The 19,761-nt window shown below is 39.3% G+C and overlaps 1 protein-coding gene and 1 pseudogene across 1 annotated transcript; one reads left to right on the forward strand and one right to left on the reverse strand.

The window, feature by feature from the left end:
- Positions 1–6,412, reverse strand: part of LOC102817383 — a 29,508-nt pseudogene extending 23,096 nt beyond the window's left edge.
- Positions 6,413–11,905: 5,493 nt separating this feature from the next.
- Positions 11,906–12,859, forward strand: LOC102817760 (olfactory receptor 7G2-like). The gene has a single exon (XM_006877918.1). The coding sequence runs from the start codon at positions 11,927–11,929 to the stop codon at positions 12,857–12,859; it is 933 nt and encodes a 310-aa protein (XP_006877980.1). The 5' UTR covers positions 11,906–11,926.
- Positions 12,860–19,761: the final 6,902 nt, after the last annotated feature.

The raw sequence follows: 19,761 nt of genomic DNA on the forward strand, positions 1-19,761 counted from the left end.
GAGCTTAATCTGATGTGCTTGCCTTTGTATGTTATATTTCTCTTTTCTCTAGCTGCTTTCAAGGTGCTGTCTTTATCTTTGATTTTGGAGAGCTAACTATCTCCTCTGTGGACTTGTGTGATTGTTCCTGTTCTGGAACTGCATGATAATTTTAATGTCATGCCACAGATCTTCTGGTCTTCAGTCATTAGTGTCTAATGCATCAAATCTGTTCTTGAGATTATCTCTAGATTTTGGTGATATTTTCAAGGTCATATTTTGGCTTGCGTGGACTTGTTTTAATCACAGCAACATGCAAGGCACCACAGCATGACAAACAGTCAGACTAGCGCTAGATGGAGATAATTAGAAAGTTGTAATGTTACAATAGAGTTCCATCAATTGTAATGGAATTGACAGAATTCAAATTGAAATCCTTCAACAAACTGATGAGACACTAGAGGTACTCACTCTTCTATGCCAAGAAATTTGGAAGACAATGACCTGGTCACTGACTGGAAGATATCTGTATTTGTGACCATTACAAAGAGAGGTGACCCAATGGAATATGGAAGTCATCGGACAATCTCATTAATATCTCATACAAGTAAAATTTTGCTAAAGATAATCCAAAAGTGGTTGCAAACATACATTAACAGAGAACTGACAGAGGTTCAAGCCAGATTCAGATGAGGACACGAAACAAGGGATATCATTGCTTGTCAGATGGATCTTGGCTGAAAGCAGAGAAGACCAGAAAGATGTTCACCTGTGCTTAATTGACTAGGCAAAGACTTTCAATTGTGTAGGTCATGACAAGCAATGGACACATTTGCAAAGAAAGAGTATTCTGGTACTTAAATTGTGTTCATGAGGAACCTGTGTATAGATGAATAGGCAGTTGTTTGAACAGAACTAGGTGTACACCAGTGTTATATTCTTTCACCATTTTATTCAATCTTTATGCATAACACATAATCTGAAAATCTGGATTATATGAAGAAGAATGCAGCTTCAGGATTGGAGGAAGACTCATTAACAATCTGTGATATGCTGATGATACAACCTTGCTTGCTAAAGGCCAAGAAGACTTAAAATAGTTACTGATGAAGATCAAAGACCACAGTCTTTGGATGGATTGCATCTCAATGTAAAGAAGACAAAAATCCTTACCACTGCATCAATAAATAGCATCCATATAAATGGGGAAAAGATTTTAGTTGTCAAATACTTCATTTTACTTGGATCAACAAGCAACACTTGTGGAAGCAGCAGTCAAGAAATCAAATGACATATTGCATTAAGCAAATCTTCTGCACAAGACCTCTTTAAAGTGTTGAAGAGCAAATATGTCAGTTTAAGGACTGAGGTGCACCTGATCTAAGCCATGGTATTTTCAATAACCTTATACACATAGGAAAGTTGGACAGTAAAAAAGGAAGACTGTAGAAGAATTGATGCATTTGAGTTATGGTGTTGGAAGACAATATTAAAAGTATCATAGACTGCCAAAAGAACAAACCAATTCCTGTTGGAAGAAGTACAGCCAGAGTGCTCCTTGGAAGCCAAGATGGCCTGACTTCATCTCTCATACTTTGGACATATTGTCAGGATAGACCAATCCCTGTAGAAGGATAACATGTTTTATAATGTGGAGGGTTGGAGAAAAAGAGGAAGACACCCCCATGCACTGGATTGGCTCAGTGGCAGCAGCAATGGGCTGAAATGTAAAGATTGTGAAGTTGGAGCAAGACTGGGCAGTGTTTTGTTCTATTGTCAGGAGGAACCAGTTCCTGGAAAAGGACACCATCGTTGGTAAAGTGGACGGTCAGTGAAAAATAGGAAGACCCCCAAAGCGATGGACTGGCACAGTGGTAGCAGCAATGGGCTCAAGCGTAGCAACAATTGTGAGGTTGGTGTAGGACTGGACAGTGTTTCATTCTGTTGTGCATAAAGTTACTATGAGTAGATACTGACTCTATGGCAACTAACAACACTAGTGCCACCGACGCCGTGGCCACCCTCCTCCAAATATCAGATTCTACTGACTTGCCAGCTCTGATTGGTGGCAGCATATCACCATGCAAGACTGTTCTGCCGCTGAGCTGGCAATGTTAGCCCCCTGATACTGATAGAAGGGGAAAGAGTCCATTTCAGCTAGTCTCCTCTTGTGGGATATGGAGGTGGCGTTCATAATGCTTATTGGACTTGAAAAGTCCAAAGTGGCCTCTGTGACCACTCACTCTGTGCTATGGCAGTGTTAGCTTTGCTGCAGTAAATAAGGTTCAGGTAGCATTCCTTTTAGTGTGGATTAAATGGACCTGTAACACTACCTGGCTGAATGAGGGAAATATGCCGGACTCCCCCATATACTGGGCAGCTATGTAGGAATTATAGGAAGTGAGTTTGGAATTAAGCATGCGGTGTGTGCAGAGCATTATTGGGGTCCTGATAATGAGCTGCTCACAGCCAGCATGAAAGATGCTATTTTACAATTAGCTTTAACCAGTGGTACTGAAAGTTGGTGTCCATATTAAGTCCCATGGTGGAATAGCTGGTGTCCCAGGCTGCTTAGAGTGTAGAAGACATAGGGGAGACAGAGAAGTTCCACAGACAGTATGTCCCAGCTGCAGTAATGTAAGGGAGAAGGAAGTCAGTAAATAGGACAGAAGAAAAAAGGTCAGGGGGACCCAGGTTAGAATCCAACAGAATTGTGTGCTTGCTGCTGGCACTCTTTGTAACAAAACTGACAAACAGCCTGCCACGGCTCTCATAAAACTGTGGCAGAGACTTCATCCTGAGCAGCAATTAGCCATCTTTGATCGTCAGGAATAAGCACACATTTTAACCCTATTGGACACCAGATCTGAGTGCACTCTGGTTCATGGAAATGTCCAATGATTAAAGGTCCACTGAGTGCTTTTGATGGATATGGGGAAAGCACAGTCAAAGTGTACCAGGTGATTTTGAATGCATATTGCCTGTTTGCCCTCCAAGGAATGAAACATATACGTTTCTCCTCTCCTCAAATATATCCTAGGGCCTACTGGGAAATAAGACAAAGGAGAGTTCCATCTAAGGATAATCTGTTATACAGAAGTAGGTGAAGTGGACCCCAGTCCACCTACGTCACTTCACCAGGGGGTTAACTTTCAAGTAATACTGCCTACCTGGAGGACATGAGGAGATTATGGCCACTGTAGCAAACCTTGTTGTGCCCTGGAGGGGATTATTAGGCCCACTCCCAGTCCATTCAGACCATAGACTACTGAGAGCTTAATAAGGTGATGCCCTGCCCCTCTTCATGCAGTCATACATAACAAACATTGTTTCTCTCTTCAACAATATTGGGGAACACTTGAGTACCTACCTACCATTTTGTGTTTGACATAGTTAATCCCTTTTTGTCTCTATTGTCTCTGTTTATCTGTGCTCTACTGACTGCACAAAGGCTTTCAATTGTGTGGATCATAACAATATTGCTGAGAATGAGTATTCTGGAACACTAAATTGTGCTCATAAGGATCCTACACATAGACCAACAAGACATTGTTCAAACAGAACAGGGGACACTGAATGGTTTTAAATTAGGAAAGGTGTGCTCCAGGGTTGTATTCTTTCATCATACTTATTCAATCTGTATACTGAACAAATAATTGGAGTAACTGGATTATATGAAGAAAAATATGGAATCAGGGTTGAAAGAAGACTAATATTCACCCTGTGTTATGCAGATGACATAACCTTGCTTGCTAAAAGTGAAGAAGACTTAAAATACTTACTGATGGAGATCAAAGACCACAGTCTTCAATACAAGTTGCACCTCAATGTAAAGAAAACAAAAATCCTCACCACTGGACCAACAAATAATATCTAAACAAAGGGAGAAAAGATTGAAGTTGTCAAAGACTTCATTATTCTCTTTTCAACAATCAACACTCATAGAAGCAGCAGTCAAGAAATCAAATCACATATTGCACTAGGCAGGCAAATCTGTTGCACAAGACCTCTTTAAAGTGCTGAAAAGCAAAGATGTCAGTTTGAGGATTAAGGTGTGTCTGATCCAAGCCATGGTATTTTCAATAACCTCATGTGCATGTTAGAGCTAGACAATGAATGCAGAAGACCATAGAAAAATTAACACATTTTAATTATGGTGTTGGAGGAGAATATTAAAAAGACCATGGACCACCTATGTTGGAAGAAATACAGTCAAAATGCTTCTTAGAAGCCAGGATGGCCAAACTTTGTCTCTTATACTTTAAACATATTATCAGGAGGGACCTGTCCCTGGAGAACATATCATGGTTGGTAAAGTGGAGGGTCGGCGAAATAGACGTAGACCCCCCCACATAGATGGATTGGCATGGTGGCAGCAGCAATGGACTCAAGTGTGGCAATGATTGTGAGGTTGGTGCACGATCAGGCAGTATTTCATTCTGTTGTACATAAAGTCACTCTGAGTCAGTACCAACTCACCTACCCAAACAACAACATTGATTCTGATAGCCAAGAATCATTTCCCTTCTAGTGGTATGGAGAATACTGGACTTTCACAACTTTAGATCTGGGGTATGACCACAGCTTCAATATATGTCATGGCCTAGGTCCCTAGAACCTAGAAAAGTGGGCCAAGCCCCCATTATATTGATGATGTCATGGTAACCTGTGATTCTCTGCCTTTGCCTCAACAATTAGCACCACAGCTAGTGTCAAACCTGAGTTCCAGAAAATAGACTGTCAAGGATGTTAAATGCAAGTCCCTGTATCATCTGTCAAATTTTTGGGTGTTGTGTGGTTGAGTAAGACAAAGGTGGTTCCCAAGGCTGTAAGTTAAAGTGTACCCATTCCCTACCAAAGTAAAGTAGTTGTGAACATGCCTGAGAATGCTGGGATATTGGAGTCCCTTTATTCCCACTTGGTACAGCTCTTGTACCCCCTGTACCATCTAGTAAAGAAAGGAAGTCTTTGGAATTGGACTCCTGAGGTGGAACAGTCTTTTAATGAAGCTAAAGTGACAATAAAGTAGGTGCAGTTTATTGGGACTATAGCTGTAAGGCAACAGTGTGAATCGGATATCACCAGCAACCCAGAGGGGTATGGCTGGGGCCTGTGGCAATGGCAACAGGATCGATGTATTCTCTTAGAATTTTGGTTTTACCTGTGGAGAAGTACAGATACCAAATACATCAGTTTAGAAAATCAACTGTGTGTAGTGTACACCTTGCAGCTTGTAGAAGACATCACAAAAGGGGCCCCTATAATAGTATAAGCACATTACTCCATACAGGAGTGGCTAAAGCCCCAAACTATCACACTGGAAAAATGGCACACAGATTTACAATACAGGAGTGTCCTCTGAACCATTCCCTTGAATGCGAAATTTCACCAGATTTTTGGACCAGTTACATATGTCACTGGTGGAAAGCACTAGTCACCCACAATGGAAATGCCCCCAAGGAGAGTCACGTATGAAAAGTTGGGCAAATTCCTGAGGAAATCTTGCACATGGATGGCTCAACCCAAGGTAACCCCTATGATGGACTACAGTGGACTATACACTCAGCCACAAAGGTACATGGATTGGCCAGAGCATGGGGCAGAGCAACCAGTGGGCTGAGTTGAGGGCTGCTTGGACGGTACTGATGCATGAGCTCGGTCCCACAGTTCTGTGCACAGACAGCTGGGCACTGACATTGTGGCTAACACAGTGGAAAGAAAAAGAGTGGCTAATGAACCAATGAGGCCTCTGGGGAATTGTTGTTGCTGTTAAGTGCCGTTGAGTAGATTCTGACCCATAGTGACCCTGTATAAAGTTTCCAAGGAGCAGCTGGTGAGCTTGAACCACCGACCTTGCAGCTAAAGCGACTTTGCAGTCTGACGCATTAGCTCACAGCATCTCGCCAGGACTCTGGGGAATAGAGCTGTGTGAATACATTTAGGTCCTCACACCCATCATGGACATTGTTGCTGTTCATATGTCCATTCATAGCCCTCTTACTCCACCAGGGGACACTCAAGCTGATGAACTATCCCAACTGCATGTCATGTAATATGCACCTGCAGTGCAAGTGGTCACATGGCTCCATTAAAAAATGGGGCACGAGGTCTAGGAATAGCAAATGGCCTGGACACTGTGTGGCATCTTCATCTCCCATACAACTCCCCCACAGCTGGATTAGTAGAGAGAATGAATGGAATTCTGAAGCAAACTCAATGACAGACTCAACCCAGACCATATCAGTTACTAGTCCAGGGACCACAGAGGGTCATAAGGATCCAGACATCCACCAACAACCTTGCATTTATGTTGGTACCTCTCATCTGTCATTTCACCCTTAGAGTACGCGGTAATGTTTTTTGCCAGTTGGGCCACAATGATTGCAGACATAAGGAACTGGTCAGACTGTTGGGTGTATGGAGATCTCCCCATCTCCTCCATCACCAGCATGCCATGGAGGATTGCACTACCAACACCGGCACCTGGGCCTGCTTGACAGTTGTATGAACAGTCTACAGGCCACTTCTCAACATTTCTAGCTAAATGTTCTGTGCAACTTTTATCCCAGAACTGTATCCATTCTTAGATGTCATGTCTGGTACAGAAGCAAGTACACAGTTACACAGCTTCATGGTTATGCTATATGGGACAGCCTGGGGTGGCTGTCATAAGTATACAGCCAACTGAACTATAAGGACCCTGGAGTATAGAGAGATCGCCTCCCGATAGCAGCATAATATGAGTTGTCCCCCACAACAAGCATGCTTCCAAGTCATTTCAATTAACTCCTTTTTGTGGTTGGATACACAGGGTGATGTTAAGGTTAGAGATTATCCCTCACCTTGGGGCTGCTCTGGGCATGTGGGTCACATAGATGGTCCCACCTACCCCACAACTGGACAGGCAGATGCACATAGGCAGCCTCATATCCCTAGTATCATTTACAAACACCTGCTCATGAAACCCAGTAACTGGGACATAGCGTATTGTCGATACCATGAGCAAAAACCCACCTCCTGGGGGTTTTACCCCCTTGCAGTATTGGTTCCTGGAACTTCGTATATTGATGTGGGATGGCAAATTGAAGCCCTGAAAAAGCATATGGCTGTGGTATTAAATGAAATCCACCAGACTTTCGCCTTGCTGTTAGCCGAGACAGAACAGATGCGTAAGGTAGTGTTACAAAACCGCAAGGCTCTGGACCTTCTCACAGTCACAGGGAGGCACCTGCACCCTCATTCCTATTGAATGCTGTGTGTCCATACCTGACTATCACTACAACATCTTTTGGCTCTGCATCAAATGTAGAACCACATTTCTACAATCCGGCAGTTATCTACTGACACTTTTCTAATTGGATAGGCTCTTTATCCTCAACATGGCAATGTATACTTCTATCAAATATGGGAATAGTGTGTTTAGAAATAGTTGTTGTTTTTAAGTGCTGTCAAGACATTTCCTTCTCATTGTGATACTCTATAGGGTTTCCAAGGAGAAGCTGGTGAGTTTGAACCATCAAACTTGTGGTTCAAACCAACATTGTGTTCCAGTGCTTTAGCCCACAATACCACACCAGGACTCCACTCTTGTAATATATATTGTTTCTGTGTACTTTGGCTACAATTATCCAGTGTCAAAGCCTGAAGGATTGTGGGGAAGACTGGTGGTAAGATTGTAGGGACCATTTAGGGGTGTTGGAGTAGAGAGTAAGGGTACAAACTGAACACTTTAAACCATATCAGTCTACTATTCCTTCTCACTCTTGCCACTATGCAAACCAAAACTTCTAGTTCTCATGCTTTAGTGATGCATATGTTAGGAAGGAGCTGACAGCCCCCTACTTTCACTTGTTGTTGTTAGGTGCCAACTCATAGTAAACCAATGCACAACAGAATGAAACACTGCCTGATCCAACAACGATCTCACAATCCTTGCTACGCTTGAGCCCATTGCTGCTGCCACTGTATCAATCTATCTCTTTGGTTCTTCCTTTATTCACTGACTCTCCATCTTGTCAAGCATGATATCCTACTCCAAGGACTCTTAATAACATGTCTGAAGTATGAGAGACAAGGTCTGGCCATCCTGGTTTCTGAGGAGCCTCTTGACTGTAGTTCTTCTAACACAGATTGATTTGTTTTTCTGGCAGTCCATGGTACTTTTAATATTCCCCTCCAATATCATATGCATCAATAACTCAAATGCATCAATCCTTCTATGGTCTTCTTGATTCATTGTCCAACTTTCACATGCATATGAGGCTATTGAAAATACCATGCTTTGGGTCAGGCACACCATAGTCCTCAAACTGAAAGCTTTGATCTTGAACACTTACAAGAGATCTTGTATAGCAGATTTGCCCAATGCAATACATCATTTGATTTCTTGACTGCTGCTTCCCTGAGCGTTGATGGTTGATCTAAGCACAATGAAGTCTTCAACAACTTCAATCTTCTCTCCATTTATTTTGATGTTATGTTTTTAGTTCAGTGGTTGAGTATTTTTGTTTTCTTGACATTGAGGTGTAACCCATACCTAAGGCTGTGATCTTTGATCTTCATCAGTAAATATTTTAAGTCCTCTTCACTTTCAGGGGGCAAAGTTGCATCATGTGCATATTGAAGGTTTTTGATGAGTCCTCCTCCAATTCTGATGCCATGTTTTTCTTTATACAATCTAGCTTGTTGAGTTATTTTCTCAGCATACAGATGAAATAAGTGTGGTAAAATAATATAAACCAGACACACACATTTGTGATTTAAAACATTCATTGTCCATTTGTTCTATCTAAACGACTACCTCTTGGTCTATGTATAGGTTCCTCATGAACACAAGAGTTCCAGAATACTCATTATCCTCAGTGTTGTCCATAGTTTCTCATGAGCCACACTGTAAAAGTCTTCGCAAAGTCGTTAAAGCACAGGAAAACATAGTTCTGCTTTCAACCAACATCCATTTTATGGAAGCAATGATGTCCCTCTTTCCATGCTCCCCTCTGAATGTGGTCTGAATGTCTGGAAGCTCCCTGTCAATGCATTGCTAAAACCATGTTTAGCAAAATTTTATTTGCATGTCATATTGATGTTGTCAATGATTTATGCATTCATTGGCACCATCTCTCTTTGGAATATGCACAAATATGAATCTCTTCTAATAAACTCCAAATTTCTATGCATTGATGTGTGAGGGCCTCCAGCTGCTGCCTCAGTTTGTTAAAAGATTTCAATTTGTTGTTAAGTGCTATTGAGACTCACAGCGACCTCATATAGGGTTTCCAAGGAGCAGCTGGTGAGTTTGAACCACCAACCTTGTAGTTCAAACCAACTTAGTGGTCGAGTATATACTTCTTGTTGTTCTTAAGTGCCGTCGAATAGGTTCCTATTCACAATGACCCTGTATAGAGTTTCTGAGAAATGGCTAATGAGTTTGAACTGCCAACTCTTTAATTCAACCTTGTGGTCTAGTGCTTATCCTATAGCACCACACCACAACTCCAAATATATATATATATACCTAAACATGGTGTTAAGGAGCCCTGGTAGCATAGTGGGTTATACATTTGGCTACTAGCTACATGATCAGCAATTTGAGTGTACCAGCCACTCCTCAGGAGAAAGATGAGACTTTCTGCTCCTGTAAAGATTTACAGCCTCAGAAACCCTATGCAGGGTCTCTATGACTCATAACTGATGTTATTTTAAATGTTTTCATCTTCCTGCAGTATATCTGACAATGTTCTGCTGCTATTATAAGTTTTTCAGTAAGCATTCATAAATTGTCTTTCTCACTTTCTTCATAATCTGTCCTAGTCTGGAAACCCTCTCAAACCTGTCTACCATGGATGACCATGCTGGCATTTAAGATACAGTTAGCATTGTTTCCAGTATCACAGTAAAATGCAAGCCACCATAGTCTGACAAATAGACCCACCTGTCCACCACCACATTGAAACTATTTTGCTGAAATTCTAAACCTGTTTATGGAACCCCAAAAGAAGGTAATATAGATATTCAAAGTGATTACAGTCCTGGTGTGATGCTGTGGGTTTGAACTAGACCACAAAGTTTGGTGGTTCAGGTTCACCAGCCACTCCTTGGAAACCCTATGCAGGGTCACTATGGGTCAGAACCAACTCGATGGCACTAGACAAAAACAGCACAGTAATAATTGATTGAAGAGAATGACTTAGAGAATATAAAACATACAGAACGAATAGTGAGCAATGTCCAGGTGACATTCAAGGACTTAGAAAGAAACAGTGCTGGACATCTCCATTTTACAATATTTTGGCTTTATTTCTTAATTATAACACCATATACATATATTATACTTTCATACCTAAAATAACTATCAGACTTCCTAATTTTGTTCTAAGACAGAATTGTTTTCAATGTAATTAAATAAAGGAGACTGCCATGCAACTAAATAAGAATAATACATCTTCATGTGCTAGGTGTGGACATAGAATTGAGTAGAAAAAGATGGAGAGAAGTGAATGGTATGTAACTGGTCTCTTCATAAAATAAGACATCCTGAATTTCACCTTCTATTGTATTGATCACTAAGGATTTGCACTGTCCTTGGATCAAAATTACAATAAAAGTATTTGACTAATGAGGAGCTTTGGATATTGAGTCCCTAGGGATACAAAGACTGCAAATAGTCTGCCTGTGACCCCCTCACTCAGCAGCCTTTGTTCAGGCAGGAAACAACACACCTCAGACTCCTCCTACAGATGATCCACTCCTGTAGGACCCTAGTTCCTCACTTGATCCTTCTAGCTTTCCTGAGGACACATCTTCTGACTATATCATCCAACATCCAGGACCGATGTCAAGCATCATTCCTCAGTAATGCCAGCCAGGTAACCAATTGTCTATTAGATAATGTTTAGAACTGAATACAAGTGTTTTACTACAGGTTCATCTTGGGGAAGTGATGACAAGAATAACTATAACTGTTTTTATTGTTGTTGTTAGGTGCCATCGAGTTGGTTAAAACTCATAGGGACCCCATTTACAACAGAAAGAAATGTTGTCTGATCATCTGCAGTCCTTACAATCATTGCTATGTGTGAGTCCATATGGTGCCAATCCATACTATTCAGGGTCTTTCTGTAAACAGGATGAACATCTAGGGTACAGCTATAAAATGATTAGAACTAATATTCCATGGACTCTTGTCAAACTGTCTTCCATCCAACTGACATGCTTCCTTGTACCATCATACCACATTCACACATTCACGGCACTCTCATTCTACCAGTCTTCTACTCTGTCTTTAAAATGACAGGGACTATTTTCCTCCTGAGCAGACATCTATCCCTTCTTAAACATAATAATGACCATAATAGAAATCTCTAATATTTATTTGCATTCTTACAGTGGAGAAGATGTAGGATTCTTCAGTTTTACCATAGCTTCTTATTCATGGTTCTTAACACACATCTTTTTATCTCTGCTTTCCTGATCTGATAATGGAAAGACTTGGAGTCTGAGGTAGACATATCACACTTTTTCCACAGTCAATTTGTTTTCTCTTTATAAAATTGCCAAATATTGAAATGATCACAAGAATACAGGTTGTATTTTTAAAAAAGTAACTATCTGATGTTTCAGAGTTATATATGTTAATACAGTAGTTAAGACCCGTCGATTCAGATCACATTCATAGATACCCTGTATTGGGTTTCTGAGGAGCATTGGTGGGTTGAAATGCCAGTGATGTGGCTATCAGTCTAGTGATGATCCTACAACACTACAGCAAGACTCCAGTATAATGTTTACTTACTGCTCTATGGGAATCAACATTTAAAAATACTAAAAATAAGCATATAGATGACATCATCTTTGCATATTCCATTCCTTAATAGTGTTTGCCTCTGGCAATGCAAATGGACATTTGATTGTTTTGTCACCCATCTTTTCTATCAGTTTCACCAACAATATGGAACTCAGAAACCAAACAGATGTTTCAAAATTCTTTCTCTTGGGACTGACAACAGATCCAGAAATGCAACCCCTCATCTACAACATGTTCCTGTTTATGTATCTGGTCATCATCCTGGGAAACCTGCTCATCATCCTGGCTGTCAGCTCTGACTCCCACCTCCACACACCCATGTATTACTTCCTTGCCAATCTGTCCTTTACAGACATAGGTTTAAGTACAACTGTAATCCCAAAGATGCTGGTGAACATCCAGGTACATGGAAAATCTATCACTTTCGCAGGTTGCCTCACACAGGTATGCACACTATTAGTTTTTGCAGGTTTTGAAAATTTCCTTCTTGCAATAATGGCCTATGACCGCTATGTGGCCATCTGTTTCCCACTGAGATACACAGTCATCATAAACCCTCGACTCTGTGGCCTGCTGATTATACTCTCCTTGTTCTCTAGCATCATGGAGGCCCTGCTCCATAGTCTAATGTTGTTGAAATTGTCCTTCTGTAAAAACCTGGAAATCCCCCACTTTTTCTGTGAACTTACTCAGGTCCTCAAGCTTGCCTGTTCTAATACTCTCATCAATAACATCTTACTATATTTTATAAATGGCTTATTTTCTGCTATTCCTCTCTTTGGGATCATTTTCTCTTATGTTAAAATTGTCTCCTCCATTCTGAAAATGCCATCAGCTGGAAAATATAAAGCTTTTTCTACCTGTGGGTCTCACCTCTCAGTTGTTTTCTTATTCTATGGAACAGGATTTGGTGTCTACATTAGTTCTTCATTTTCACACTCATCCAGTAAGATAGCAGTAGCCTCGGTGATGTACAGTGTGGTTCCTCAAATGATGAATCCTTTTATCTACAGCCTGAGGAACAGGGACATGAAAGTATCCTTGAGAAAAATCATTGGTAGGATACCTTCTTTTTAGGGATTGTGTTATCTGTTTTGAACTTGTGTTTCTAGAATAAGTAAAAGTGAAAGGAATACTGGTGAGTCACAATTATTAAGTCTTCTATCAGCATTTTTTTTAACGATTAGATGATTTCATGACTAAATATAATGAATTAAAAAAACCTTTGTATATTGGTCCTCACTTGTTTATATTTTCATAGTAAGCTCAAAACATGTGCCATTGTCAAGCTCAAATTCTGAAACACTCAATTTTTTTTAATATAACTCAAATAAACACCATTTTCCCAACTTAGGGTCTTGCTCCTTTACTTAACTCACAAAACTGCACTCAACAACTCTTATCCATAGATAAGATTAAAATCCTGTAGTTATAAGGGTCCTAATGTGCTGCTAAGGAGCTCTGGTAGCATAGTGGATTATGAGCTGGGCTGCTAACCACAAAGTCAATAGTTCAGTTGCTCTACAAAAGATGAGACTTTCTGCTCCTGCAAAGATTTACAGCCTCAGAAGCTCTATACAGGGTCATTATGAGTTGGAACTGACTCCATGGCACAGCCCCAAACCCACCAATGTGCTAAGGCTGTTTTTGGCATTCCTTTGACTCAGATACTACCCAATTTTCTGTAGAAGGACATTTCTGTATAGGGACACATATGCTCCCTCCTTCCTTCTGTTCTTCCTTGGGAGCTTTCATGCCCTCCTCCACTTCTGGACAACACATTGCTGTGTGAAATCAGATGTCTATGTATCATCCCCAATGAATAGCTACCTAAATAACTGCTCTCTTGTAGGTATGTATGTGTATATATAGTTTGGGGAGTTTATTTTTTGTTTTGATTTTGTTTTTTTGTTTGTTTTTTTAATCTCTATCATCCCTTAATTCCAGTGAACTCACTACACTGACTACATTTTAACTTGGGGTTGAACCTTGATTCTGCTTTTTTTCTACAACTGTGCTGTTTGAAAAATGATCTCAACTCCTTAATCTCAGTTTCGTTGGACAGGTTTCATAGAGGCAGAGCTTACAGAAGAGTTTCTTGTTATAGTGGTGTGATCAATAGCTTTTTCAGATAAATGCTAGTGAGAGAGAATGTAAAAGACAAGGGAGGATCTAAGCAAAGTTGCAGGTATAGCCAGAAAGTCATTTCAGCCTGATCCAATGGGTAGAGTTGTGAATTGCACCTTATACTTTCCTCACTGTGAGACAAGAGGGCTGAACTTTCATGACCGGATTCAGTATGACTGAGATCTGTCACTGATAACCTGTCTACATGGCAATATTAGCATCCACCATAATCAGTTTCAGCATCTACAAAATGATCTCTGTGGTTTGAGATGATTGTGAGATATTTGAATTTCATCAGTGAGGAAGCTTTGGTTTTAAGAAGAAAAAGAACTGGCTCTAATATTCTTAAGCAATAGAGTTATAGCTCATTACAATGAAAGGCCTTCAGAGGTAAGGGATGTATAGAAACAGTAGTGTAGGCTTTATTTAATCCTCTGTGGTATGATTTCATTAGAGACAAGTTTCTCTCATGGTCTCCTAATTGTTGCAGCGGATGCATGTGTCATGTCCACACATGATGACCACACTTACTGTTCTTTCCTCAGTATATTCTTAATAGATCTTTCCAATGAATCTACAGAAGGCAAAACTTCTATATTGGGTTAAATGGTACCCTACAAAAATATTCCAATCCCTGACACCTGTGACTATTACCTGATATAATGTTGAATATTTTTTCCTGTGCTTTTGTGGCATAAATAACAAATCATTTACAAAAATACAAGACCATGAAGATTGGCTTCTCTGTTTCCTTCTAAAAGGTTTATAGTTTTAGTTCTTATAGTTTTGGTGTTTGATCCATTTTGAATTAATTTTTCTATATGGTATGAGGTAATGGTCCACTTTTATTCTTTTGCATGTAGCTTGATCTCAGTACCATTTTTTGAGGAGGTTTATTCTGTTTCTCTTGTTTAATTGCATTGCCACTGAAGTTTAGTCTCAATTTAATGTTTGGGTTGTGTGTGTGTGTGTTTAAAATACCATATCATCATGTTTTGGAGATTCAAACCATTTGTTGGATATAGCATGACCTCATTTACTTTCAATGCTGTATACTTTTATATCATTCATAGTAATATTAAGAAAGTTGCTTGGTGTTTTTCTTACGTTCACAGAATTTTTGCTAGCTACTTTCTGACATTACAAATAAGTTATTTCAATATTCTTACACATGCTTCATGGTTGAAATGAGAAATATTTTTATTATGAGAAAAAGGGAATTGTAGGTTATTGGGCATAGGAAACACCTATTGTCCTTTGAGTACTTTTAAGTTTTTTAAGCAGTTGAAGAAATGGAAGAAATTATATTCTCATTGAGTGTCTCTTGTATCCAAGTAATCACCAGCACATTTCCTATTTAGTCTAGTAATGTTTTAAGTATAACATATTATTTAAGAATTGGCATATGTTTCATTTTGCATGTGCTCACCACAAAAAAAATTATATATATGTAATTTATTAAAATTTTTACTATTATGAGATTGATTCTTTCATATTATGTACCTTTTGTTGATTCTCTCTTTTATTTCCTATCTTTTGAGAATTATCTGCTAATGGTATTTTTATTGAGTGGTTTATCTCTTCTTAATTCATAAACATTCTTCATTTAATGAAGATGTCAACACTTTGTCATTTATGTGCGTTACACATTTCTTTATTAGTTGGGTGGCTTGTTTTACATATCCTTAAGTGCCTTTTTGGATTAACACAAAAGAATTCACTCTTTTATTTTCAGATTTCCCCTCTCCCCAATCCTGTTCCCTTTCTTTCTCAGGTGCTTATCCTAGGAGCATGCTAATATCTGTTTCCCAAGGAAGCGCAATCTGATGCTATAAGAAAAGGGTGGATTGTGATAAGTGCAATGGAGAATAAATGAAGAGAATACAAAAATTTGAAATTGTTGCAATATTAGAAAAGAGGACGTAAGAAATGTCACTGAGCAGTTTACTTGCAGGAAGTGTGAACATGAACCTGTAGTTATTTGGAGGAATAATACAAGTTTCCTAGAGTAAGACTAAGTTTGGCTTGATGCATTACCATTTTTCACTCTTTGCCAGATTGGAGTTTTTGCAATTATGTTAGTAATTTTGAAGGAGTGTAAGTTCCATGAGGTCTCCTTTCTTGTGCTAAATAGGATGCTTTAAGTTATCAAGGTTATGCTGATCTTATACCAGAAGATAGAGTATTTCTTCCTTTAAATTTTCTGAAAATTTTCCTTTAGATTTGTTTATGCTCACATTACTCAATTATTTCCTTTCATTTCCATCTGACTTCAGTCTGTCAGAAAACCTATTACTCAAAGAACCCTAGAAATTAGTGTAACAGAATATATTTCTTGTGAGTAGATACAATTCAAATCAGGCAGTATCAACTCAAAAGTATAGGGAACGCAGTCCCAAAAGGGGATAGTAAAAAAAGAATACATAAGTAATTGTCAGATTTCTTTCCATGGAGATAGCATTAGATCATAAGGTTTCCAAGTTCCTTCTGTTGCTGGAACAGAGGTACTAAGAAAATGCCATATATTTTGCAGTTAGACTCTGTGATTCCTGCTATTCAAAATGGCCAACACATAAATTATTCTTTATAAAATCACAATGTCTGAGGTAAAACAGACATTTGTTTGTTTGACTCTGCTAAATTTAGTAAAACAAACAAACAAAAAAAAAACACCCTAACTCACTGCCATCAGGTTAGTTATGACTCATAAAGCTCCTGTGTAGGGTTTCTGGGTCGGTAAGTCCTTACCAAAGTGGAAAGCCTCACCTTCATCCTGCACCACCATCCTGGTGGGTTTGAACAGTTGAACTCTTCAATTGACAATACAGGATCATCCTACTGCAGCACCAAAGAATCTGCTAAACTGTTTACTAGACAATTATTTGACTTGAAGGTGACTGAAGAAAAACTAGTTCCTTAAAGGTTTAAGATTAAAATGACACTTAAATGCAAAGGCATGGATAAATCAACCCAATCCCATAATTTCAGAAATCTGGATTACAGGAGAATTAAGATGTTGGTTTTTTCATGTCTAATTAAGTTCGTGACTCTGCATGCAAGGGAATATTCGTGAACTTGTTGTTGGTAGGTGCCATTGAGTCAGTATAGACTCATAGTGACGCTAAGCACAAAAGAACAAAACACTGCTCAATTCAGTACCAACCTCAAAATCATTGCCATATTTGAGCCCGTCACTGTGCTACTGTGCCAATCCATCTCACTGGGAATCTTCCTCTTTTTCTCTGACTAGCCAATTTACCAAGCATTATCTCCTACTCAAGGACTGGTCCCTCCTGACAATATGTCTGAAGTATGACAGCTGAAGTTTGGCCATCCTGGCTTCCAGGGAGGATGCTGGTTGTACTTCCTCCAACACAGATTGGTTTATTCTTTTGGCAGTCCCTGGTACTTTTAATATTCTCCTCCAACACCATAACTCAAATGCATCAAATCCTCTATGGTCTTCCTTATTAACTGTCTAACTTTTATGTGCATATGAGGTTATTAAAAATAGCATGGGTCAGGCATAACTTAGTCCTCATACTGACATTTTTGCACTTGAGCACTTTAAAGAGATATTGTGCAGCAGATTTGTCTAATGCAGTACATCATCTTATTTCTTGACTGCTGCTTCTATGAGTACTGATGGTTGATCCAAGCAAAATGAAGTCCTTGACAACTTCAATCTTTTCTCCATTTATAAGAATGTTATTTATTGGGCCAGTGGTGAGGATTTTTGTTTTCTTTACATTGAAGTAATCCAAACCAAAGGTATGGTTTTTCATCTTCAATATTCATTAGTAATTTAAGTCCTGTATGTTTTCACTAAAGTTGTATCATCTGCACATAACATGTTGTTAATGAGTCTTCCTCCTATACTGATGCTATGTTTTTATTCATATAATCCAGCTTCTTGGATTGTGTGCTCAGCATATAGATTGAATAAGTACAGTAAGAGAATACATACCTACCGCACACCTAATATAAAACCATTCAGTGTTCCTTTTTCTGTTTGAACAACTGCCTCTATGTCTATGTACAGGTTTCTCAGGAATACAATCAAATATTCTGAAATACTCATTATACACAAGTTGTCCATAGTTTGTCATGATCCATGCATTCAAAAGCATCCAAGATCCATCTTCCATCAGTAATGTTATCACTTATTCTATGTCCTCTTCTGAACCCAACTTGAACCTCTGGAAATTTTCTGTCAGTGTATGGTCACTGCCTTTTTTGAATTATTTTTTGGCAAACTTTTGCTTGCATGGAATATTAATGATATTTTCCCATGATTTCCACGTCCTGTTGTTGTGACGTGCCATCAAGTTGATTCTGACCCATAGCGATCTGTGTAGGGTTTCCAAGGAGCAGCTGGTGAGCTTGAACCTACGACTTTGCAGTTCAAACGACTTTGTAGTCTGACGCATTGGCCCACAGCGCCACACCAGGGCTCCTGGTAACGTAAAAAGGAGCTCTGGTAGCGTAGTGGTTATGAATCGGGCTGCTATCCTCAGGGTCAGCAGTTTGAAACTACCAACTACTCTACGGGATAAAGATGAGGCTTTCTTCTCTCGTAAAGATTTACAGCCTCAGAAACCCTGTACAGGGTCGCTACGAGTAGGAACCGACTCCACGGCACATAATAACAACAACAATGCCATTTCAAACATCCTGTTGGGTCACCTCTTTTTGGAATAGGCACAAATATGGATCTAATCCAGTGAGTTGGCCAGGTGTTTGTCTTGCAAACTTCTTGGCATACATGAGTGAGTGTGTCCAGTGTGGCATCCGGTTGTTTAAGCATTTCAATTTGTAGTCCATCAATTCCCAGGAAGTGGTTCTTTATAAATGCCTTCAAGGCACCTTGGACTTCTTCCTTCAATATCATTGGCTCTTAATCATATGCTACCTCTTCAAACGGTAAAACATTGACCATTTATGTCTGGTCCAGTGATTCTGTGTATTCTTTCCATCTGCCATCAAGACAGTTCCGACCCATAGAGACGCTGTATAGGGTTTCCAAAGAGCAGGAGGTGAGTACGAACCTTGCAGTTCAAATTGACTTTGCAGTTCAGCGCATTAACCACAGGACCACAACAGGACTCCTTCATGTGGTATAGTCTTTTTCCACTTGTTGTAGCAGGCTGAAAAATTGCCCAAAACAGCAGGTCTAAATAAGTGCAATCAGTATACAATGCCTTATTGAGGAAAGCATTCCTTGTAGGTGTGATTAAGCTATGCATCATATCCTAGATTACTTCACTTGGCAGTAATTATATAGTAAATATAAATCAGATTGTTTTAAACTGGAGAAGAAATTAAAATATTACATCAAAGAAAATTAATATACGGCAAAACAAGAAAAAGGAAAACCACAAAGATTTAGTTAATATTGTAACAGTAGTAATAAATAAAATGACAAGAAACTATGCAAACAAAATAAACTCAGCATAAGTATTATGTGGAACAAAGAAAATAGCCATCAACAATGCAAAAAATAAATAAATAACCACAGAAAAATGACAGCAATTAATTCATACCATTGATAATTACATTGAACATAGACAATTGAATGCAGCAGTCAAGATATAATACAGAATAGCAGAATAGATAAGAAAACATCATGCTGTTTACAAGAAATATACCTTGCATACAAATTCAAAAATGGACTAAAATTCAAGAATGGAAAATATATCAAACTAGCGACAGTCAAAAATGAGTTGTTGTTAGGTGCCATTGAGTTGGTACCGACTCATAACTACACTATGCACAGCAGAACTAAACACTGCCCGATCCTGGGCCAACCTCACTATTGTTGCCATGCTTGAGCCCATTGATGCTGCCACTTT

Source organism: Chrysochloris asiatica, unplaced genomic scaffold (assembly GCF_000296735.1).
Source record: "Chrysochloris asiatica unplaced genomic scaffold, ChrAsi1.0 scaffold00673, whole genome shotgun sequence".
NCBI lineage: Eukaryota > Metazoa > Chordata > Mammalia > Afrosoricida > Chrysochloridae > Chrysochloris > Chrysochloris asiatica.

Coding starts and splice junctions, on each gene's coding strand:
- LOC102817760 (XM_006877918.1), top strand. CDS start 11,927: ATGGAACTCAGAAACCAAACAGATGTTTCAAAATTCTTTCTCTTGGGA.